This window comes from Rhinatrema bivittatum, chromosome 19 (assembly GCF_901001135.1).
Source record: "Rhinatrema bivittatum chromosome 19, aRhiBiv1.1, whole genome shotgun sequence".
NCBI lineage: Eukaryota > Metazoa > Chordata > Amphibia > Gymnophiona > Rhinatrematidae > Rhinatrema > Rhinatrema bivittatum.
In genome coordinates this window covers 4,520,968-4,537,286 of record NC_042633.1, presented here as the reverse complement: position 1 = coordinate 4,537,286, position 16,319 = coordinate 4,520,968, and the positions used below count along the sequence as shown (strand labels likewise).

The window sequence follows — 16,319 nt, the reverse complement described above, 5'->3', positions numbered from 1 at the left end:
CCTTATTATACCAATGAGGGTTTTCGGTGTTTCTTTGTTATCGGATAGTGGATATATAAATATGTTCAATGTGTGCAAGGGGTAAGAGTGGAGGGATGACAGCCATGTTGGTTACGGTGGCGGCTGCTGGCATTATAATACTGACTACTCAATATCATAAAAACAAAGGAGCCGAGTGCACTGTTTAACTCACAGTCCAACACATGTTTTGGACATGCGTCCACAGCCCCTTATGCTATAAGAGGATTAGTGCATCCACAATGTGTGTCCAACGCGCTGCAAAACTAATAGTGCTCAAAACATGCAAATGCTGTTGCGAAAGTCGGCCGAACGGGACTACAGCCAGACTCCTCCACCTACCAGCACGGCCGACTCTGCCTCCTCGGACCCGGGAAACTCACTTCAGCCACTGGTCGCGGCCGGCAAGCCACACCGCAGCCTTCCTCCTGGGCTGCCACGCTGACACCGCGTACAGGACGGCACACCGGTGGCCCTGCCCTGGCCTTCCTTTTGACCCCTGGCTTCCGAGGCGCGCGCACGCGCCACCTGACCCCTTTTCAGGAGTCACCGCGGGAGGGGCCCAGACTCCTCCTCCCAAGTCTGCAACTAGTTAAGGCAAGGCCTGCTTCTCAGGCTTTGCCTTGGCTACTCCTGGCTCCAGTTCCTGTTTGGATTCTCCTTCGTCTGATTCCAGATTCCTGTCTTCTGTTTCTCCGTGCCAAGACCCTTGCCTGCTCGACTACGAGATACGCCACCTGCCAAGACCCTTGCCTGCCCGACCACGAGATACGCCACCTGCCTAGATCCTTACCTGCTGGACGCGAGTGTCACCACCTGCCTGAGACCCCACAGAAGTCCAGCCAGCCCCGGTACCCAAGGGCTCAACCTGCGGGGAACAAGGGCTGGTAGTGGTGAATGTCCTGTGGGATCTCGGGTCTCCTACAGCCTCGCCTGCCATCGGAAGGGTCCCCTGGGGCTCCTCCCCATTGGTTCCCTATTCTGCCGGCCCAAGGATCCACTCTCATAATAACTAGCCAAGGCCATGGATCTGGCTGAGGCTCCTGCCTTGCAGGCAATCCCCGGGCTGGCCCAAAGAATCCTGGAACAACAGAAGGCCCTGGAATTGCTGGCAGCTTCTATGGAGCGTCTCAATGTCCGCTTAAATTCTGTGGCTGCCACCTCTGTTCAGGCCACTCCTCCTTCTGGCTTGTTGGCTTTAGCGGCATCTCTCCTACCGGTAATTCCTTTACCGGCTCCACCTCGCTGTACAGGGGACCCTCAGCACTGTCATGGGTTCCTTAACCAGTGCAATATGCACTTCTGCCTACAGTCTGCACTGTTCCCAGACAGACTGACCAAGACAACGTATATCCTGTCTCTGCTTGAAGGGAAGGCCCTGGCCTGGGCCTCTCCCCTATGGGAATGTTCAGATCCACTCCTGCTGGACCTTTCGAGTTTCTTGGCATGTTTTTGAGCCGTCTTCAAAACCTCCAGATGGCAGACTCAAGTCAGCACGGAACTCCTTCATCTCAGACAGGGTAGTCGCTCCTTGATGGACTAAACCTTGGAGTTTCGTAACCTATCTACTGAGCTCCATTGAGAGAAGGCATGTCTGCGAGCTATATACTTGGATGGTCTTTCTCCTAAGATCAAAGATGAGCTTGCAGCTCGCAACTTCCCAGGAACGCTAGACGCGTTAATTGACCTGGCTGGGAGAATTGACCTCGGTCTACGGGAGAGATCCTTCGAACTAGCAGGGGAGAAACGACGCACTACCGGACCTCCTCGACCTTGTCCCATCTCACCGAATGCCTCCCTGCAGTCCTCCTCTGTAGCCTCTCCGGAGGAACCCATGCAACTGGGTCGAAGCCTTTTGTCGCCAGAGGAACACCAAAGGTGGCACCGTTCGGGTCTCTGCCTTTACTGCGGGGGTTTTGGACACCGCCTGGCCCAATGTCCTGTGCTGCCGGTAAACTCCAGGGCCTAGGATTCTCTGGAGGGGTGACCCTAGGCCTAACTGCTCCTGTCCCTCCACTCACCTTGCCGGTGACTTTGACCTTCCGGGACTGTAGCCTTCCTACCTTGGCTTTGGTGGATTCAGGGGCGGGTGGACCAATTATCTATTCCCACTCAGCCTTGTCCTGTTCCACTGGTTCTCTCATCTATCCACGGAGAGCCCTTGCCAGGTCGAATCTCCCACACAACCATTCCGCTGGAATGCCTTGCTGAACCTGGGCATCGAGAGCACATCTCCTTCTACGTCATTCAGAGGGCCATCCACCTGGTAGTCCTGGGTATCCCATGGCTGCAGCAGCATAATCCTCAGATCAATTAGAAGTCTCTCTGAATCAACCACTGGGGTTCCTCGTGCTATCCTAAATGTTTCCTGGCTTCCGGTGAGCTTTCTCCTGAATCCTGCCGTGAAGTACTGGCAGGTCTACCTCCTCATATGCTCAATACGTGGATGCATTTTCCAAGAAAGTAGCTAGCACTTTGCCACCCCATCGGCAATCGGACTGTGCTATCAACTTGATCCCAGGCTCCACACCTCCTTGTGGCAGAGTATAACTGCTCTCTGAACCGGAGACCCAAGCCATGACTGACTACATCCGGGAAAACCTCCAGAATGGGTTCATCTGCTGTTCCAACTCCCCGACTGCCCTTTGTACTGGAAGTGGATGCCTCCTCGGAAGGAGTCGGGGCCATCTTAAGTCAACTTGATCCAGCCGGGACGTTACGTCCCAACACCTTCTTCTCCCAGTTCAGCGGAATTATACTATAGGTGATCAAGAATTCTTGATGGTCAAAATGGCTTTGGAAGGGTGGCACCAATGGCTCGAAGGAGCCCAGCATCGTATAACTGTCTATACCGACCATAAGAATTTAGAACACCTGCACCAGGCGCAGAGCCTCAACCCTTGCCAAGCTCGTTGGGCTCTCTTCTTCACGCGCTTCAATTTTGAGCTGTATTATCGCCTCGAAGAACCAGTGAGCAGATGCTCTTTCACGGTCCTTCTCCCCGGAAGAAACTCCCGATAGTGTGAGCCACATTATAGACCCTGCACTTGTGATCCTTGCAGCTACCCAGACGGTCCCTGCAGAGAAGACTGTGGTGCCACGCATGCTTCGGAACTGAGTTTTGGCTTGGGGTCACGACTCTCCTTCTGCTGGACATCCCGGACCAGCGAGAACCCTAGCTCGTCTACTACCCTACTACTGGTGGCCCGGTATGCGTTTGGATGTTCATACCTACGAGGCTTTTTGCCCAACCTGCACCCAACAAAAAGCACCCACAGGCAAACCCTGGGGCCTGCTCCAGCCTCTGCCGCCACCTAGTGAACTGTGGGCCGACCTTTTAACAGACTTTCAGGTGGACCTACCTCCCTCCGGGGGGAACACTGTTATTTGGGTCACTGTGGATCAATTTTCCAAAATGGCCTACCTCAGCACATTTTCCAAGATGGCCTACCTCAGCACATTTCCTCAGACCGTGACCCACAATTCACCGTCAAGCACTGGCAAAGTCTCTAAGAAATTCTGCGTCACTCTAGATCTTACTTCAGCCTATCACCCACAAGCGAATGGCCAGGCAGAAAGGACTAATCGCTCCCTTAAACAATTTCTGCGAATGTACATCAATGCCCGCCAAGACGATTGAGCTGAACTAATCCCATGGGCCGAATTCTCGCACAATTCCCATCCCTGCTCTGCCACGGGGGCTTCCCCATTCCAGATAGTCTATGGCAAGCAGCCACTTCCTCCTATTCTGCTACCGCTTCCTATACCATCGCCGGCTGCCCAGATGACAACAGAGAACCTGAAGAGCCTGTGGTCACAAATACGCAAGATGCTCCTCAAAGTCAGTAGTTCAGCCAAGAAATTTGCGGATCACATTGCCGTGCTGGACCTCAATATCATCCTGGCCAAAGGGTTTGGCTCAGCACCCGGTTTATCCGGTTACGGTTACCATCTATGCGACTCGCACCTTGTTACATCGGACCCTTTCCCATTCTTCGGCAACTGGGTTCAGTGACCTATCAACTCCGCTTACCAGCCTCCCTGAAGATCCATAATACTTTCTATACCTCTTTGCTGAAGCCTCTAGTCTTGTCGTGGCCCTCCAGGAAGATACCCAAAGTTCCATCTATGTCCACTAAAGAGACAACTTACCAGGTACGAGAGGTCCTAGATGTATGGAGGTGGGGGCGCAAGTAGGAGTACCTGCTTGCTTGGGAAGGCTTTGGTCCCAAAGAAAATTCATGGGAACCCTCTTCCAACATCCTTGATAAAGACCTGATCAAGCAGTTCCACTGGGACCATCCTAAGAAACCAAAACCCCCAGGGAGGGGGCTTAGAGTAGAGGGTACTGTTGTGAAAGTCGGCCGAATGGGACTGCAGTCAGACTCCGCCACCTACTGGCACGGCCGACTCCATCTCCTCGGACCCGGGAACGTCGCTTCAGCCACTGGTCGTGGCCGGCGAGCCGCACTGCGGCCTTCCTCCCGGGCCGCCACGCTGATGCTGCATGCAGGACAGCACACCGGAGGCTCCTGACCCCCGGCTTCCCAGGTGTGCGCACGTACCACCTGACCCCTTTCCAGGGGTCACCGCAGGAGGGGCCCAGACTCCTCTTCCCAAGCCTGCAACTATTTAAGGCAGGGCCTGCTTCTCAGGCCTTGCCTTTGCTACTCCTGTCGCCAGTTCCTGTTTGGATTTTCAGTCATCTGATTCCTGATTCCTGTCTTCTGTTTCTCCATGCCAAGACTCCTGCCTGCCTGACTATGAAATACACTGTCTGCCAAGACCCTTGCCTTCCTGACTATGAGATACGCTGCCTGCCAAGATCCTTGCCAGCCTGACCACCAGATACACCGTCTGCTTATATCCTTGCCTGCCAGACGCGAGTGTCACCACCTGCCTGAGACCCCACATAAGTCCAGCTGGCCCCAGTACCCAAGGGCTCAACCTGCAGGGAACGAGGGCTGGTAATGGTGAAGGTCCTGCAGGGTCTCGGGTCTCCTACAGCCTCGCTTGCCATTGGAAGGGTCCCCTGGGGCTCCTCCTCATTGGTTCCCTATTCCGCCGGCCCAAGGATCCACTCTCATAATAAATGCATGTTGATGAAGCTATTAGTTAATCATCCCACATGAAAAAAAAAATAAATGTGCGTCCAATCTGCACATTTTTATGCTCATAAATTAATGCTTGCCCAGAGCAGGTGTTAATTTCTGAGCATCCCAAACAGTTGTACAGAAAAGCAGAAAATATTGTCAACCTCTCCTGGTTGCCTGCTGCCAAGGAGGTGCTAGCAGCATGCAATCGACACTAGCACCTCCTTGGCAGTGCAGCCCCTAATTTAAATATTGTGTGGTGCCTCCAGGAATCGTGCCTGGGCGCTGAGCACTCAGTGCCTGCTTTCAGTGCATTTTTTTGCATGGGCCCCATATAAAAAGTAAACATTACACAGGGCACATCAAAACATCACACAATCTCACATCTTATCATTTCCTTTGATTTATATCACACCCCAGACTCCTCGCTCTGTGTGCAGTGAGAGCTGCACTCCTGGATACAGGAAAGTCCCTCAGGAAGGAAAACCCCTCTGCTGCTACGACTGTATCCCATGTCCTGAAGGAGAAATCACCAACAAGATGGGTGAGTAAAATGAAGAATGGTTTGTGGGACAGGCAGTATGAATGACAGGAAAGAGACGAAGGGGAGGATCTTAGACAGCTGTCAAGCACAGTGCATTTTATTTAAATATTGTTGCTAATCTTAATTGTTTAATTATACAAATCGTTGTTTGCTATTAATATGGAGGTCAATAAGCACTGAAGCTGCTTGTCCACATAAGTTCTGACTTAGCCAGACAAACTGTGGAATTTGAATTTGCAGCCAAGTTGGCTGAAGTCAGTGGAAGAAGCAATACATCTGAACTTTCACTCTAACTTTGGGTTTTCAATCCAAGCTTAATGACAGTTTCAGGCATATATCAGAAGCAGAGGGAAAAGCACCGCACAATACAAAAATGGTAAAGTTGCCTCTCAATATATAAAGTGCTATAACTTTTCCCCTCGAGCCCAGTAATACTACCACAACCTATCATACTGATCCTGCTTCTTCTGAAGGCCCACAGTAATACTTTCCAATGTCACTATTTCTATCACTTGTCTGTACCAAAAGTCCATCTGTGCAGTGCTCTTCCAAAAATGTACAACTGTAAGTCTAGCAGTAATCATTAGATGAAAAAGCAACTTCTGCTGTTTAACAGGAAAGTTCATAAAATCCTAGAGACCCCAGAGAACTCCTTGCTAACTCGTCTTAGCGTAGGGCCAGTCAGCTTAAATACAGCGAGACAGTGACGTCATGAGGAGGGGACGCCCCCGAGGTTCCCACCATGACGTGTACAAAAGGTGGCCCATGCGCGCACACGAGCACTTAGGTAACTCCAGGAAGAAGATGGCGGTCGGGATCGCCCACGCCGTCCTGGGACACCAGGGAGGTCGGCGTTCTCTGGTGGAGGCCGCCATTCTTCCGAGGATTGACAAAGTAGCAAGAAAAGAGGTGTATATGAGAGGTCGCAGCCGTCTACTACCGATGGGTGCAACAGTACCCCCCTTCTTAGGGCCCCTCCCCCGGGGGTTTCGGTTTCCTAAGATGGGAAACGTGGAATTGCTGGATCAACTCCTTGTCAAGGATGTTGCATGCTGGCTCCCAACTATTCTCCTGTGGTCCGAATCCTTCCCAGGAAATAAGGTACTGCCATCGCCTTCCGGGCTTTCTTACATCCAGTATATCCTCGACCTGGTAGGTGATGTCCTCTTCAGCAGTAAGAGGCTGAGGTTCAGGTGTCTTCATTGACAATTCCGAAAGGATAAGTGGTTTTAGCAGGGAAATATGGAAGGCATTGTGGATGCGCAGTGAAGAAGGTAACTGTAGGCTGTAGGTGACGGGACCCAGACAGCGAAGGACTGAGAAAGGCCCGATGTACCTGGGCGCAAATCGAACAGAAGGCAGCTTGCGGCGGATGAAACGGGTACTGAGCCATACCTTGTCTCCAGGTTGGAACTGTGGAGCTGCTCGATGATGAGCATCATAGAACCTTTTGGCCTTTTGTCCTGCTTTTTGCAGATGGTCCTTGGTGTGTTGCCAAAGTTGATGCAATTCCTGTACCGACGCCTGGGCTGCAGGAGATGACACAGACAATGGCACCGATAGAGGAGGCAGAGGTTGACATCCATACATGAATTGGAAGGTTGATGACCCTGTGGAAGCTGATGGGTGAGAATTTAAAGCGAACTCGGCCCATGGAAGCAGTTCTGAGCATTCGCTTTGCCTGGAGTTAACGTAGGCTCGGATAAACTGCTTAATTGTGCGATTCGTTCTTTCCGTCTGCCCGTTTGCTTGCGGATGATAAGCGCTAGTGAAATCCAGAGAGATGTCAAATTTTTTGCAGAGGGTCTTCCAAAACTTTGCACTAAATTGAACCCCTCTGTTGGAGAGGATATGTCTAGGCAAGCCATGGAGGTGGAAGACATGACGGATAAATAACTTGGCCAGTTCTGGAGCGGAAGGTAACACAGGGAGCATCACGAAATGGGCCATTTTAGAAAAATGGTCAATTGTGACCCAGATGGTGTTACTGACGTCGGATTTAGGCAGGTCAATGATGAAGTCCGTGGCTATATGCGTCCACGGTTCACTTGGAGTGGGTAGTGGCTGAGGAAGTCCCCAGGGACGACCAGGTGGTGGTTCTTGTCTCGCAAAAGTAGGACACGACTCCACGTAGGCCCGAATGTCTTTTTTCTTGGAGGGCCACCAGTAATAACTTTGTAAGGTAGCAAAGGTTCAGGATTGTCCAGGATGACCTGCAAGCAGCGAGTCGTGGGCCCATCGGAGTATATTCCTTCGGAGCGACTGTGGGACCACCGTCTTCCCGGCTAGAACCATGTGCATAGCAGATAGAAGTACCCTGGTAGGGCCTATGATATGGTGCGGACTATCAGGCACGTCTTCTTCAGAGAAGGAACAGGATAAGGCATCCGCACGAGTGTTCTTCTCCACCGGGCGATACTTCAGGAGGAAATTGAAGCGTTTAAAAAATAATGACCAATGGGCCTGACTGTGATTCAGATGCTGTGCCTGATGCAAGTATTCGAGATTTTTGTGGTTGGTGTAGACCGTGATTTGATGTTGAGCATCTACGAGCCAAGGTCGCCACTCCTCAAATGCCAATTTAATTGCTAGTAGCTCCTTGTTCGGCTGGCGAGAAATGCAGCAAGAAGAAGGAACAGGGATATAATGTTGGCTAAGGGCTGCCCCAACCCCGACATCAGAGGCATCGACCTCGACGATGAAAGGTCACTGGGGGTCTGAATGACATAGAAGAGGCTCTCGAAGAAATTTCTTCTTGAGTTGTTGAAAGGCACTCATGGCTTCTGTTGACCATTGGGAAGGGTTAGCTCCTTTTCGCGTCATTGCAGTAAGAGGTGCGGTCAAAGTAGAGTAGTGATGAATGAATGATCTGTAGCAGTTGGTGAATCCAAGGGATCTTCTCAACGCTTTAAGGCCAGTTGGTTGAGGCCAGTCTCGAATGCTCTGGGTCTTTTGTGGGTCCATTTGAAAACCCTGGCTGGATACTACGTAGTCTAAAAAAGGAACAAAGGGCATAACTAAATATTCAAAATGGCTGTTACAGGTATTAAATGCTGTTTTCCATTCATCGCCCTGGCAGATATGGACCAAATTATATGCCCCTCTGAGGTCCAATTTTGTGAATATTTTGGCTCCTTGGAGCCTATCAAAACGTTCAGAGATCAATGGCAATGGATAACGGTCCTTCATAGTGATCTCGTTCAGGCCACGGTAGTCTATACATGGGTGAAGGGAACCGTCCTTCTTGCCCACAAAAAGAACCCGGCCCCAGCAGGAGACTTAGAAGTTCTGATGAAACCCTTTGCCAAGTTCTCTTGGATGAAGGAGGACATAGCCTTAGTTTCTGAAAGAGAAAGTGGGTACACCCTTCCTCTGGGAGGCTCGGTATTGGGTAGTAGATTTATGGCGCAGTCAAAGGATCGGTGTGGTAGTAAGGTGTCTGCTGCTTTCTTGGAGAATACATCTTGATCAGTGGAGTACTGCAGAGGTAGGCCCGGTAGAGAGGTAATAGTGGTCATGCACGACATAGGTGTCACCACCTCGAGTCATATCCCATGACACGACTCTCCCCACTGGGATGGCTGCAGGATGCTCCATTCAAATTGAGGTGTATGCAATTGTAGCCATGGTAACTCGATTACCACCAGGTGTATTGCTTTATCTAAGACTAGAAACGAGATGGTCTCCGTTTGGAGGGATCCTGTTTGGAGATGAATAGGTTGCATGGAAAATGAGACCTCACCAGGTAATGGCTCGCCATAGATAGAAGACAAGTGCAGCGATGTCGGTTCTGGACCGTAGGGATTCGTAGGTGCTCCACGAGTTGTCTGAGTATAAAATTCCCACTGGCACCGGAATCCACTAGAGCTAGTGTGTGGAACTCGAGAGCATCCGAGTTGATGGAGACTGGAAGTGTCAGTGGAGGAGATGGAGATGTTAGAACTAGGAGGAGTCCTCCGGCAGATCCTAGGTCTGCAAATTTCCTGGACAGATAGGACAAGTGGGTACGGCGTGACCAGGTTGGCCACAGTACATGCAGAGGCCCAGTCTTCTCCGGTGATGCCTTTTGTTAGCTGATAGGTGACTGTGGCCCAGTTGCATAGGCTCTTCTTCCTCTATGCAAGGTACTAGCGTAGTCTGGGTGACTGGCGATGGGCGAGAGCAAGGAACGCCCAATGGTATCTTCTTGGAACCTTTAAGCTCCTGTGTCCGTTCACGTAGACATCGATCAATACGTCCAGCTAGGTCAATGAGGGAGTCCAGGTTATCAGGAAGCTCACGTGCTGCCAAATCGTCTTTGATGCGAAAGTTAAGGCCTTCCGGGAAAATGGCCCGTAGGCAACCCAGGTCCCCATGTAGTTCTGAGGACAGGGTTTTAAATTCAATAACATAGTCAAAGGTTTGGTACCTTGTTGAAGATGCAGGAGTGCAGATCCAGCGACAGTCTTGCGGGCAGGATCATCAAATACAGAACGAAAGAGAGCAAGAAAACCAGTCAAATCCTTGAGAATTGGATCATTACGCTTCCAGGGAAGTGATGCCCAAGCCAGGGCTTTCCCATCTAAAAGAGACAGTATATATGTAGTTTTGGACACTACATCTGGAAAGTAGGAAGATTGCAGAGAAAAGTGCATACAGCACTGATTCAGGAAGCCTCTACATAACAGTGTAGGTGCAGGCAAAGTTATGGAGTGCTGTATAGGCAAAGCCTGTGAAGTACTGGAAAGTTTGTCAGGCGTTGAGGCAGAGTCCAGCCGAGAACTCAACTGGTTGAAGGCATTGGCTAAAGTCTCCAGTGTCCTCTGCTGCTTGGAGAGTCATTGGGCCAAGCCAGGAATGGCCTGGAGGGCTGAGAGCTGAGCCGAGTCCATGGAGCTAGCAATCTGTTATGTTTGGTGTAGATGTGAACCCTGGGTTGAGGTGAGAGATGTCTCCACCCAAAGGGAGGAGCCCTGTGGGCCTCACCATCAGTTAGGCACAGTCTCAGTAGCTAGGACACAGCTGTAGAGTAAGCTTTATTAGATAGGAGAGAGAGAAAGCATAATCCGAGGAGCAGGGAAAGCAGCAAAGTTCAGAAGCAGAACCCTTGGAGCGGGTAATGCAGTCAAAAGTACAGTTCTTTGAGCAAGGGTATTCCCAAGGTGATACTTCTGATGTGATGATCCGGTAGTGGCCCGCAGAGCGGGGTACGCCAGACGGTCCTCTCAGTAGTGTAGTAAATACCTCACAGGTGCAGCTCTGGTGGTGGCCCACAGCGCGGGGTACGCCGAAGATGACTGTACGGTGATGATGGTGTGTTACGGCTCCGGTCCACGGAGCTCCACAGCCAGGCCCTCTTCCTACCTCGGGGCTGCTCAAGCTGTCCGCGGCGTCCTCCGTGCCCAGCCGGGCCTTGTCGGGGCCTTCCCGCAGCGCTCCCTCCACGAGGGAGTCGCCGCTGACTCTCTGCTGCTGGCTCCGCTCCTTAGGCACGCACACACGCAGGGGCCAGGAATTTAAAGGGACCAGCACAGGAAACTTAGCTCCACCCCGGGGAATGATGTCAGACACCTTCAGACATTTAAAGCCAGCTGTGAGTTCCCCTCTTTGCCTTGCAACGGGTCTTCTCGTTTGAGAGTGAGTTGCTGTTCCTGCCGTTCCAGCTTATTCCTGATTCATGCACCACTCCAGCTTGTTCCTGATTCCTGCTCTGTTCCAGCTTGTTCCTGATTCCTGCTCCGTTCCAGCCTAACCCTGAATCTGTTAGGGGTGTGGACCCTTGGGCCGGCTGAGACTGAAGATGGTGTACTGTGGAGGACCCACAGTGAACGTTGCAGTCGGGATGCGGTGCTGAAGAGATAGTCCGAAGGATGCTTCATCACTGGAAGCTGAGGTCCTCCCAGGAGGAGCCTGTAGGGACCTGGGCATCTTGGACTTAGGTGTGATCCTCTGCGACCAAGGACCAGAAGAGCAGCCCGACGAGTTAGTCCAATGAAGAGGCGGAGCCCAGGAGGTCAGAAGAGACTTCACTCTTGGAAGCCTGTGGCCCCACCGGGAGGAGCCCGTGAGAACCCGAGTCGCTGGGACTTAGGCGAAACCTCTGGGCGAGTGAAGAACCAGATACCTGCGGGAGCGGCAAGATCTGAAGACGGAGTCCAGGGACAAGCCAAGGTCGGGAGCCAGAAGTCAGATGCCGAAGACAAACCAGGAACGGAAGCTGGAGCTGAAGTCAATGGACGAAGCAGGGTCAGAAGTCAGAAGTCAAACCAGGAACGGAAGCTGAAACCGGAGTCAGTGGACGAAGCAGGGTCAGGAGTCAGAATTCAGAAGTTGGAAGCCAAAACCAGGAACAGAAGTCGAAGCCGGAGTCGAGGGATGAAGCAGGGTCAGACGTCGGAAGCCGAAGACAACCAGGAGTCCAAAGCAGCAACTAGCAACTCTGAAGAGTGAACCTCCTTGCAAGGCAAGATCTAGGCCAAGCTGCAGAGTTTAAATACCCTGCAGCATCTGACGTCATCTGAGGGCATCTTCTGTCTTTTCCCGCACTGGCCCCTTTAAAGCTGAAGCCCCAGCGCGCACGCGCGCGCCTAGGGGAGGGGCCAAGCGCGTAAGGTGGGCGGCGTCTCCCTCGCACAAAGAGAGTCGCGGCAGGAGCCTGGTCGGGCCTAGATGGCCAAAGAGAGTTCATGTGGGCCTCAACCTGTGGGGATCAAGGTGCTTCAACGCTTCCTTGGCTTTGCCAACTTCTACCAGCAATTTATACCCCATTACACCAGGATGGTGGCACCCCTTACAGCCCTCACCAAGAAGGGGGCCGACGCCAGAAATTGGCCTGCAGCGGCGCTATGAGCATTCCAAGAGCTGAAGACGGCCTTCCTTCAGGACACATGTCTTCATCACCCAGACCCCCAACATCATATGGCCGGCGCCATTTTCCGTACGGAAAAACGATTCGCGGTAGGAGATCGTTCCGGACCCCCGCTGGACTTTTGGCAAGTCTTGTGGGGGTCAGGAGGCCCCCCCAAGCTGGCCAAAAGTCCCTGGGGGTCCAGCGGGGATCCGGGAGCGATCTCCTACGCTCCTGACGTCGGGGGACAAAAAAACAAAATGGCGCCGGCGCTACCTTTGACCTGTCATATGACAGGTCAAAGGTAGCGCCGGCGCCATTTCTACAATGCACGGAGGTCCGAGAGTAAAAGATCACACCGGGACCCTTCCTCTGGACCCCAGGTAATTTAAGGCATTTTGGGGGGGTTCGGGAGGGTGGAGGATTTATTTTAAAGGGTCGGGGTGGGTTTTAGGGTTGTTTTAGTGTGCCGGTTTTCCTGCCCTCCCCCTTCCCCTCCCCCTTCCCTCGATTTACGATTTTTTGACGATAAATTGGGGGAATTGTTATTGTATCGCGGCTCTAACGATTTTTGACGATTTAAAATATATCGGACGATATTTTAAATCGTCAAAAAACGATTCACATCCCTAGTAAAGACTGGACCCAATGCAGGCCAGCTCGTAAAGCCAAGCTACTACACATGGCTGCCCATACACTTAGTGCAGAAACCTCAAAAATTCGCTTGAGCTGAACCTCCAGTTTACGATCCTGTAGGTCTTTAAGAGCTGTAGCTCCAGTCACTGGGATAGTCATTCTCTTAGTGACAGATGACACTGTGGCATCTACTTTGGGAAATTTTAAAATTTCCAAAGCCTCCTCCGGTAATGGGTATAGCTTATCCATAGCTCGTGCTACCTTAAGACCTAATACTGATGGACTGCAGGTGGTGCTCCAGGGTATATGTCAGAGTCAGTAGAATGTTTCTCTGCCTCCCTCTGCTGGATTGGTGACATAACCCAGGGTCTGCACTGATCCAGGTACATACGGGGAATATCTTTTACTGTAGCAAATACTGAAAGAAAGCTGAACTTTGAGCCAAAAGAAAATTTACAGAAAAGGAGGTGGTAGAGATATCTCTACACTATATATGTTACAAAGGAAAAACTAACAGTCATATGCAGTGTGAAATGAAACAAATGATTCTAACATATCAGCAAAATTCCTTAAATATTTGTTTTCTTGATTCCTTGATAGATATGGAAAACTGTGAACCCTGCCCAGAAGATCAGTGGTCAAATCAGAAGAGAAATCGATGCATCCCAAGAGACCTTGACTTCCTTTCCTATGAGGAGCCTTTGGGTCTGGCTTTAGGATCTGTTGTTATTTTCTTTTCTGTAATAACTGCTGGAGTGATGGGAATTTTTATGAAGTATAAAGATACAGCCCTAGTGAAAGCAAATAATCGTGATCTCAGCTATATCCTGCTCGCCTCCCTTATGATGTCCTTCCTTTGCTCCTTGTTATTCATTGGACGCCCTCTAAAGGTGACCTGTCTGCTACGACAACCTGCCTATGGGATTATATTTGCTGTTTCTATTTCTTCTATACTGGCTAAAACCCTCACAGTTGCTATGGTCTTCAATGCTACGAGACCTGGCAGCAGGTTTAAGAAATGGTTAAAGACCAGAATATCCATCTATCTTGTTCTTCTGTGTTCAGTGGGTGAAGTCCTGATATGCGCTGTGTGGCTCCTCATGTCTCCTCCATTCCCAGAGTTGGACACAAAATCTGAAACAGGGAAAATGATATTAAAGTGCAACGAAGGGTCTGTAATTGCCTTCTATGTTATGGTTGGGTACATGGGATTTCTGGCTTTGTTAAGTTTTGCTGTGGCGTTCTTCGTAAGGAAGTTACCTGACACTTTCAATGAGGCCCAGTTTATCACCTTCAGCATGCTGGTGTTCTGCAGTGTTTGGGTGTCCTTCATCCCAACGTACCTGAGCACCAGGGGCAAGTACATGGTGGTGGTGGAGATATTCGCTATCCTGGCCTCCAGTGTTGGACTTCTAGGCTGTATATTTGTTCCTAAGTGCTACATTATTTTGCTAAAACCTGAAATGAACACAAGAGAACACTTAGTAGGGCAACATTCAAAGAATACAATTTCTAATTGAGAGTTTTGCCAGAGGAGAATGCCAGTTCTACTTACAGTTCTTTTGAGGTATTCAAGATAGCATAAGTTATATGAGCGAACAAAAAAAGTGAAAGAGAAATACCAAATAAAATAATAATTAAAAAAAAGTCTGTGAGGTTGAATTTATTTTACTGTTCTATTGTATTTGGTTTTGAATCTCAAAAAAGTGAGTGAAAAAGTTTACAACATGAGTAGCTGAGACATCTTGGCCCATCCACACTCACCACTTGCTTACAATATCATCAAGAACACTGACAACATTTCTTGGGTAAATAAGACCGCAGCTTTATTGTGTATAAATCTGACCTGAGCCGTAACAATGAACACCAGTTCTACCCCTACCTCTGAAACCTGGGTGTCCCACTACCTCATCCCTGCAAGGGACACCAACGATGAGCCATCACCTTCAGTTGGCCACGATGAAGCAAAGAAGGCTCCCTTCAGAAATAAACGTGCAGGGGTCATCTCCCTGCACATATCTGCATGCAGCCTCCAGCACGCCATCGGCCTCCTGCTATCCTGAGTCTCCAGATTCATTTCTGGCTTAAGCTTTGCCATCACACCAACCAGTAAAATTGGCTTGGGTCTCCTTCACAATATTCAAGATTCAGCAGGCAACGCTCCAGAAAATGAAAGGAGGGAGGGAGGCACTGTTAGCCAGTGAACTGGGCAAAGAGGAAAAATACCAACAGCCCTCCTGCTTTAAATCCATAACATTCAAACTAGAGCCAACAGGCAGTGTCCCCAAATTTCTTGGCTGTACATAAACCTCTCCAAGGCATGCATGACTCTTCCTTCCTTCTCTGCCCCCTTTTTCCCCATCCTCAGGTCATGGCTGTGTTAGATGGGCTGACTCAGTGCCTCTGAGATTGGGCTTAGTGGTCTCACAATTAATTGTAAAAAAAATTGCTGCATTGCAAGTGGAAGGTAACTAAAGGTAATTAAAAAATATAGAACATTACTGTAATAGGACAAAGGTGGGTACCTTTTTAGGGCTGCTAGTCTGGTTGGCTATTAATATCAATATGTTAATTATTTGTTTTAAAATTTTGATTTATGTTTTTGTATGATTCTGCTGCCTATATGTGTTCATCGCTTTGGGAATTTTATCGAAAAATTGGAAAGTGCTTAATAAATTATATAAAGAAATAAATAATCATAACTGACATTAAAAAAACAACCCACTATAACTTTCAGGTAGATTTTCCAAGGCCGGTGCCGATTTTATAACAGGCATGAGTCACCGCGTGCATGTTATAAAATATGATACCCACGCACTCATGCGTGCCCGATTTTGTATCGGCTCGCACATGTGCGCGTGGGTCGCGACTCGCATGCGAGGGAGGGGAATATTTGTAAACACTGCACGGCGACACGAGTAGGCCTTCCCCAGTTCCCTCCCAGTCCGCTCCAATTAAGGAGCAAACTGGGAGGGAACATTCTTATCCCCCTACCTAGCCCTCCTCCCCGACCACTAAACCCTACCTATCTACCCAAGATTTGTTTCATTTAACAACTTACCCACGCGATGGAGCAGGAGTAAATTGTGCCTGCTGGCCAGCTGCTGACATACGCTTCCCCAGGACAGTGCCTAATGGTGCTGTCCTGGCCAGTTCCTGGCCCCTCCCCGTCCTGCCCAGACCTCACCCCCGGCCTGCTCCT

The 16,319-nt window shown here is 50.2% G+C and overlaps 1 protein-coding gene across 1 annotated transcript; it reads left to right on the top strand.

Annotated features, from left to right (window-relative positions):
- Positions 1-1,042: 1,042 nt before the first annotated feature.
- Positions 1,043-14,637, top strand: LOC115081072 (vomeronasal type-2 receptor 26-like). Its single transcript, XM_029585585.1, has 3 exons — positions 1,043-1,237; positions 5,532-5,655; positions 13,718-14,637. The coding sequence occupies exons 1-3, from the start codon at positions 1,043-1,045 to the stop codon at positions 14,635-14,637; spliced, it is 1,239 nt and encodes a 412-aa protein (XP_029441445.1).
- Positions 14,638-16,319: the final 1,682 nt, after the last annotated feature.

Bases quoted from the DNA above. Each gene is read 5' to 3' on its own strand.
- LOC115081072 (XM_029585585.1), top strand. From the start codon at position 1,043: ATGGATCTGGCTGAGGCTCCTGCCTTGCAGGCAATCCCCGGGCTGGCC. The intron at 1,238-5,531 runs GTAATTCCTTTA...ATCACACCCCAG, and splicing joins TAGCGGCATCTCTCCTACCG to ACTCCTCGCTCTGTGTGCAG. The intron at 5,656-13,717 runs GTGAGTAAAATG...ATTCCTTGATAG, and splicing joins AGAAATCACCAACAAGATGG to ATATGGAAAACTGTGAACCC.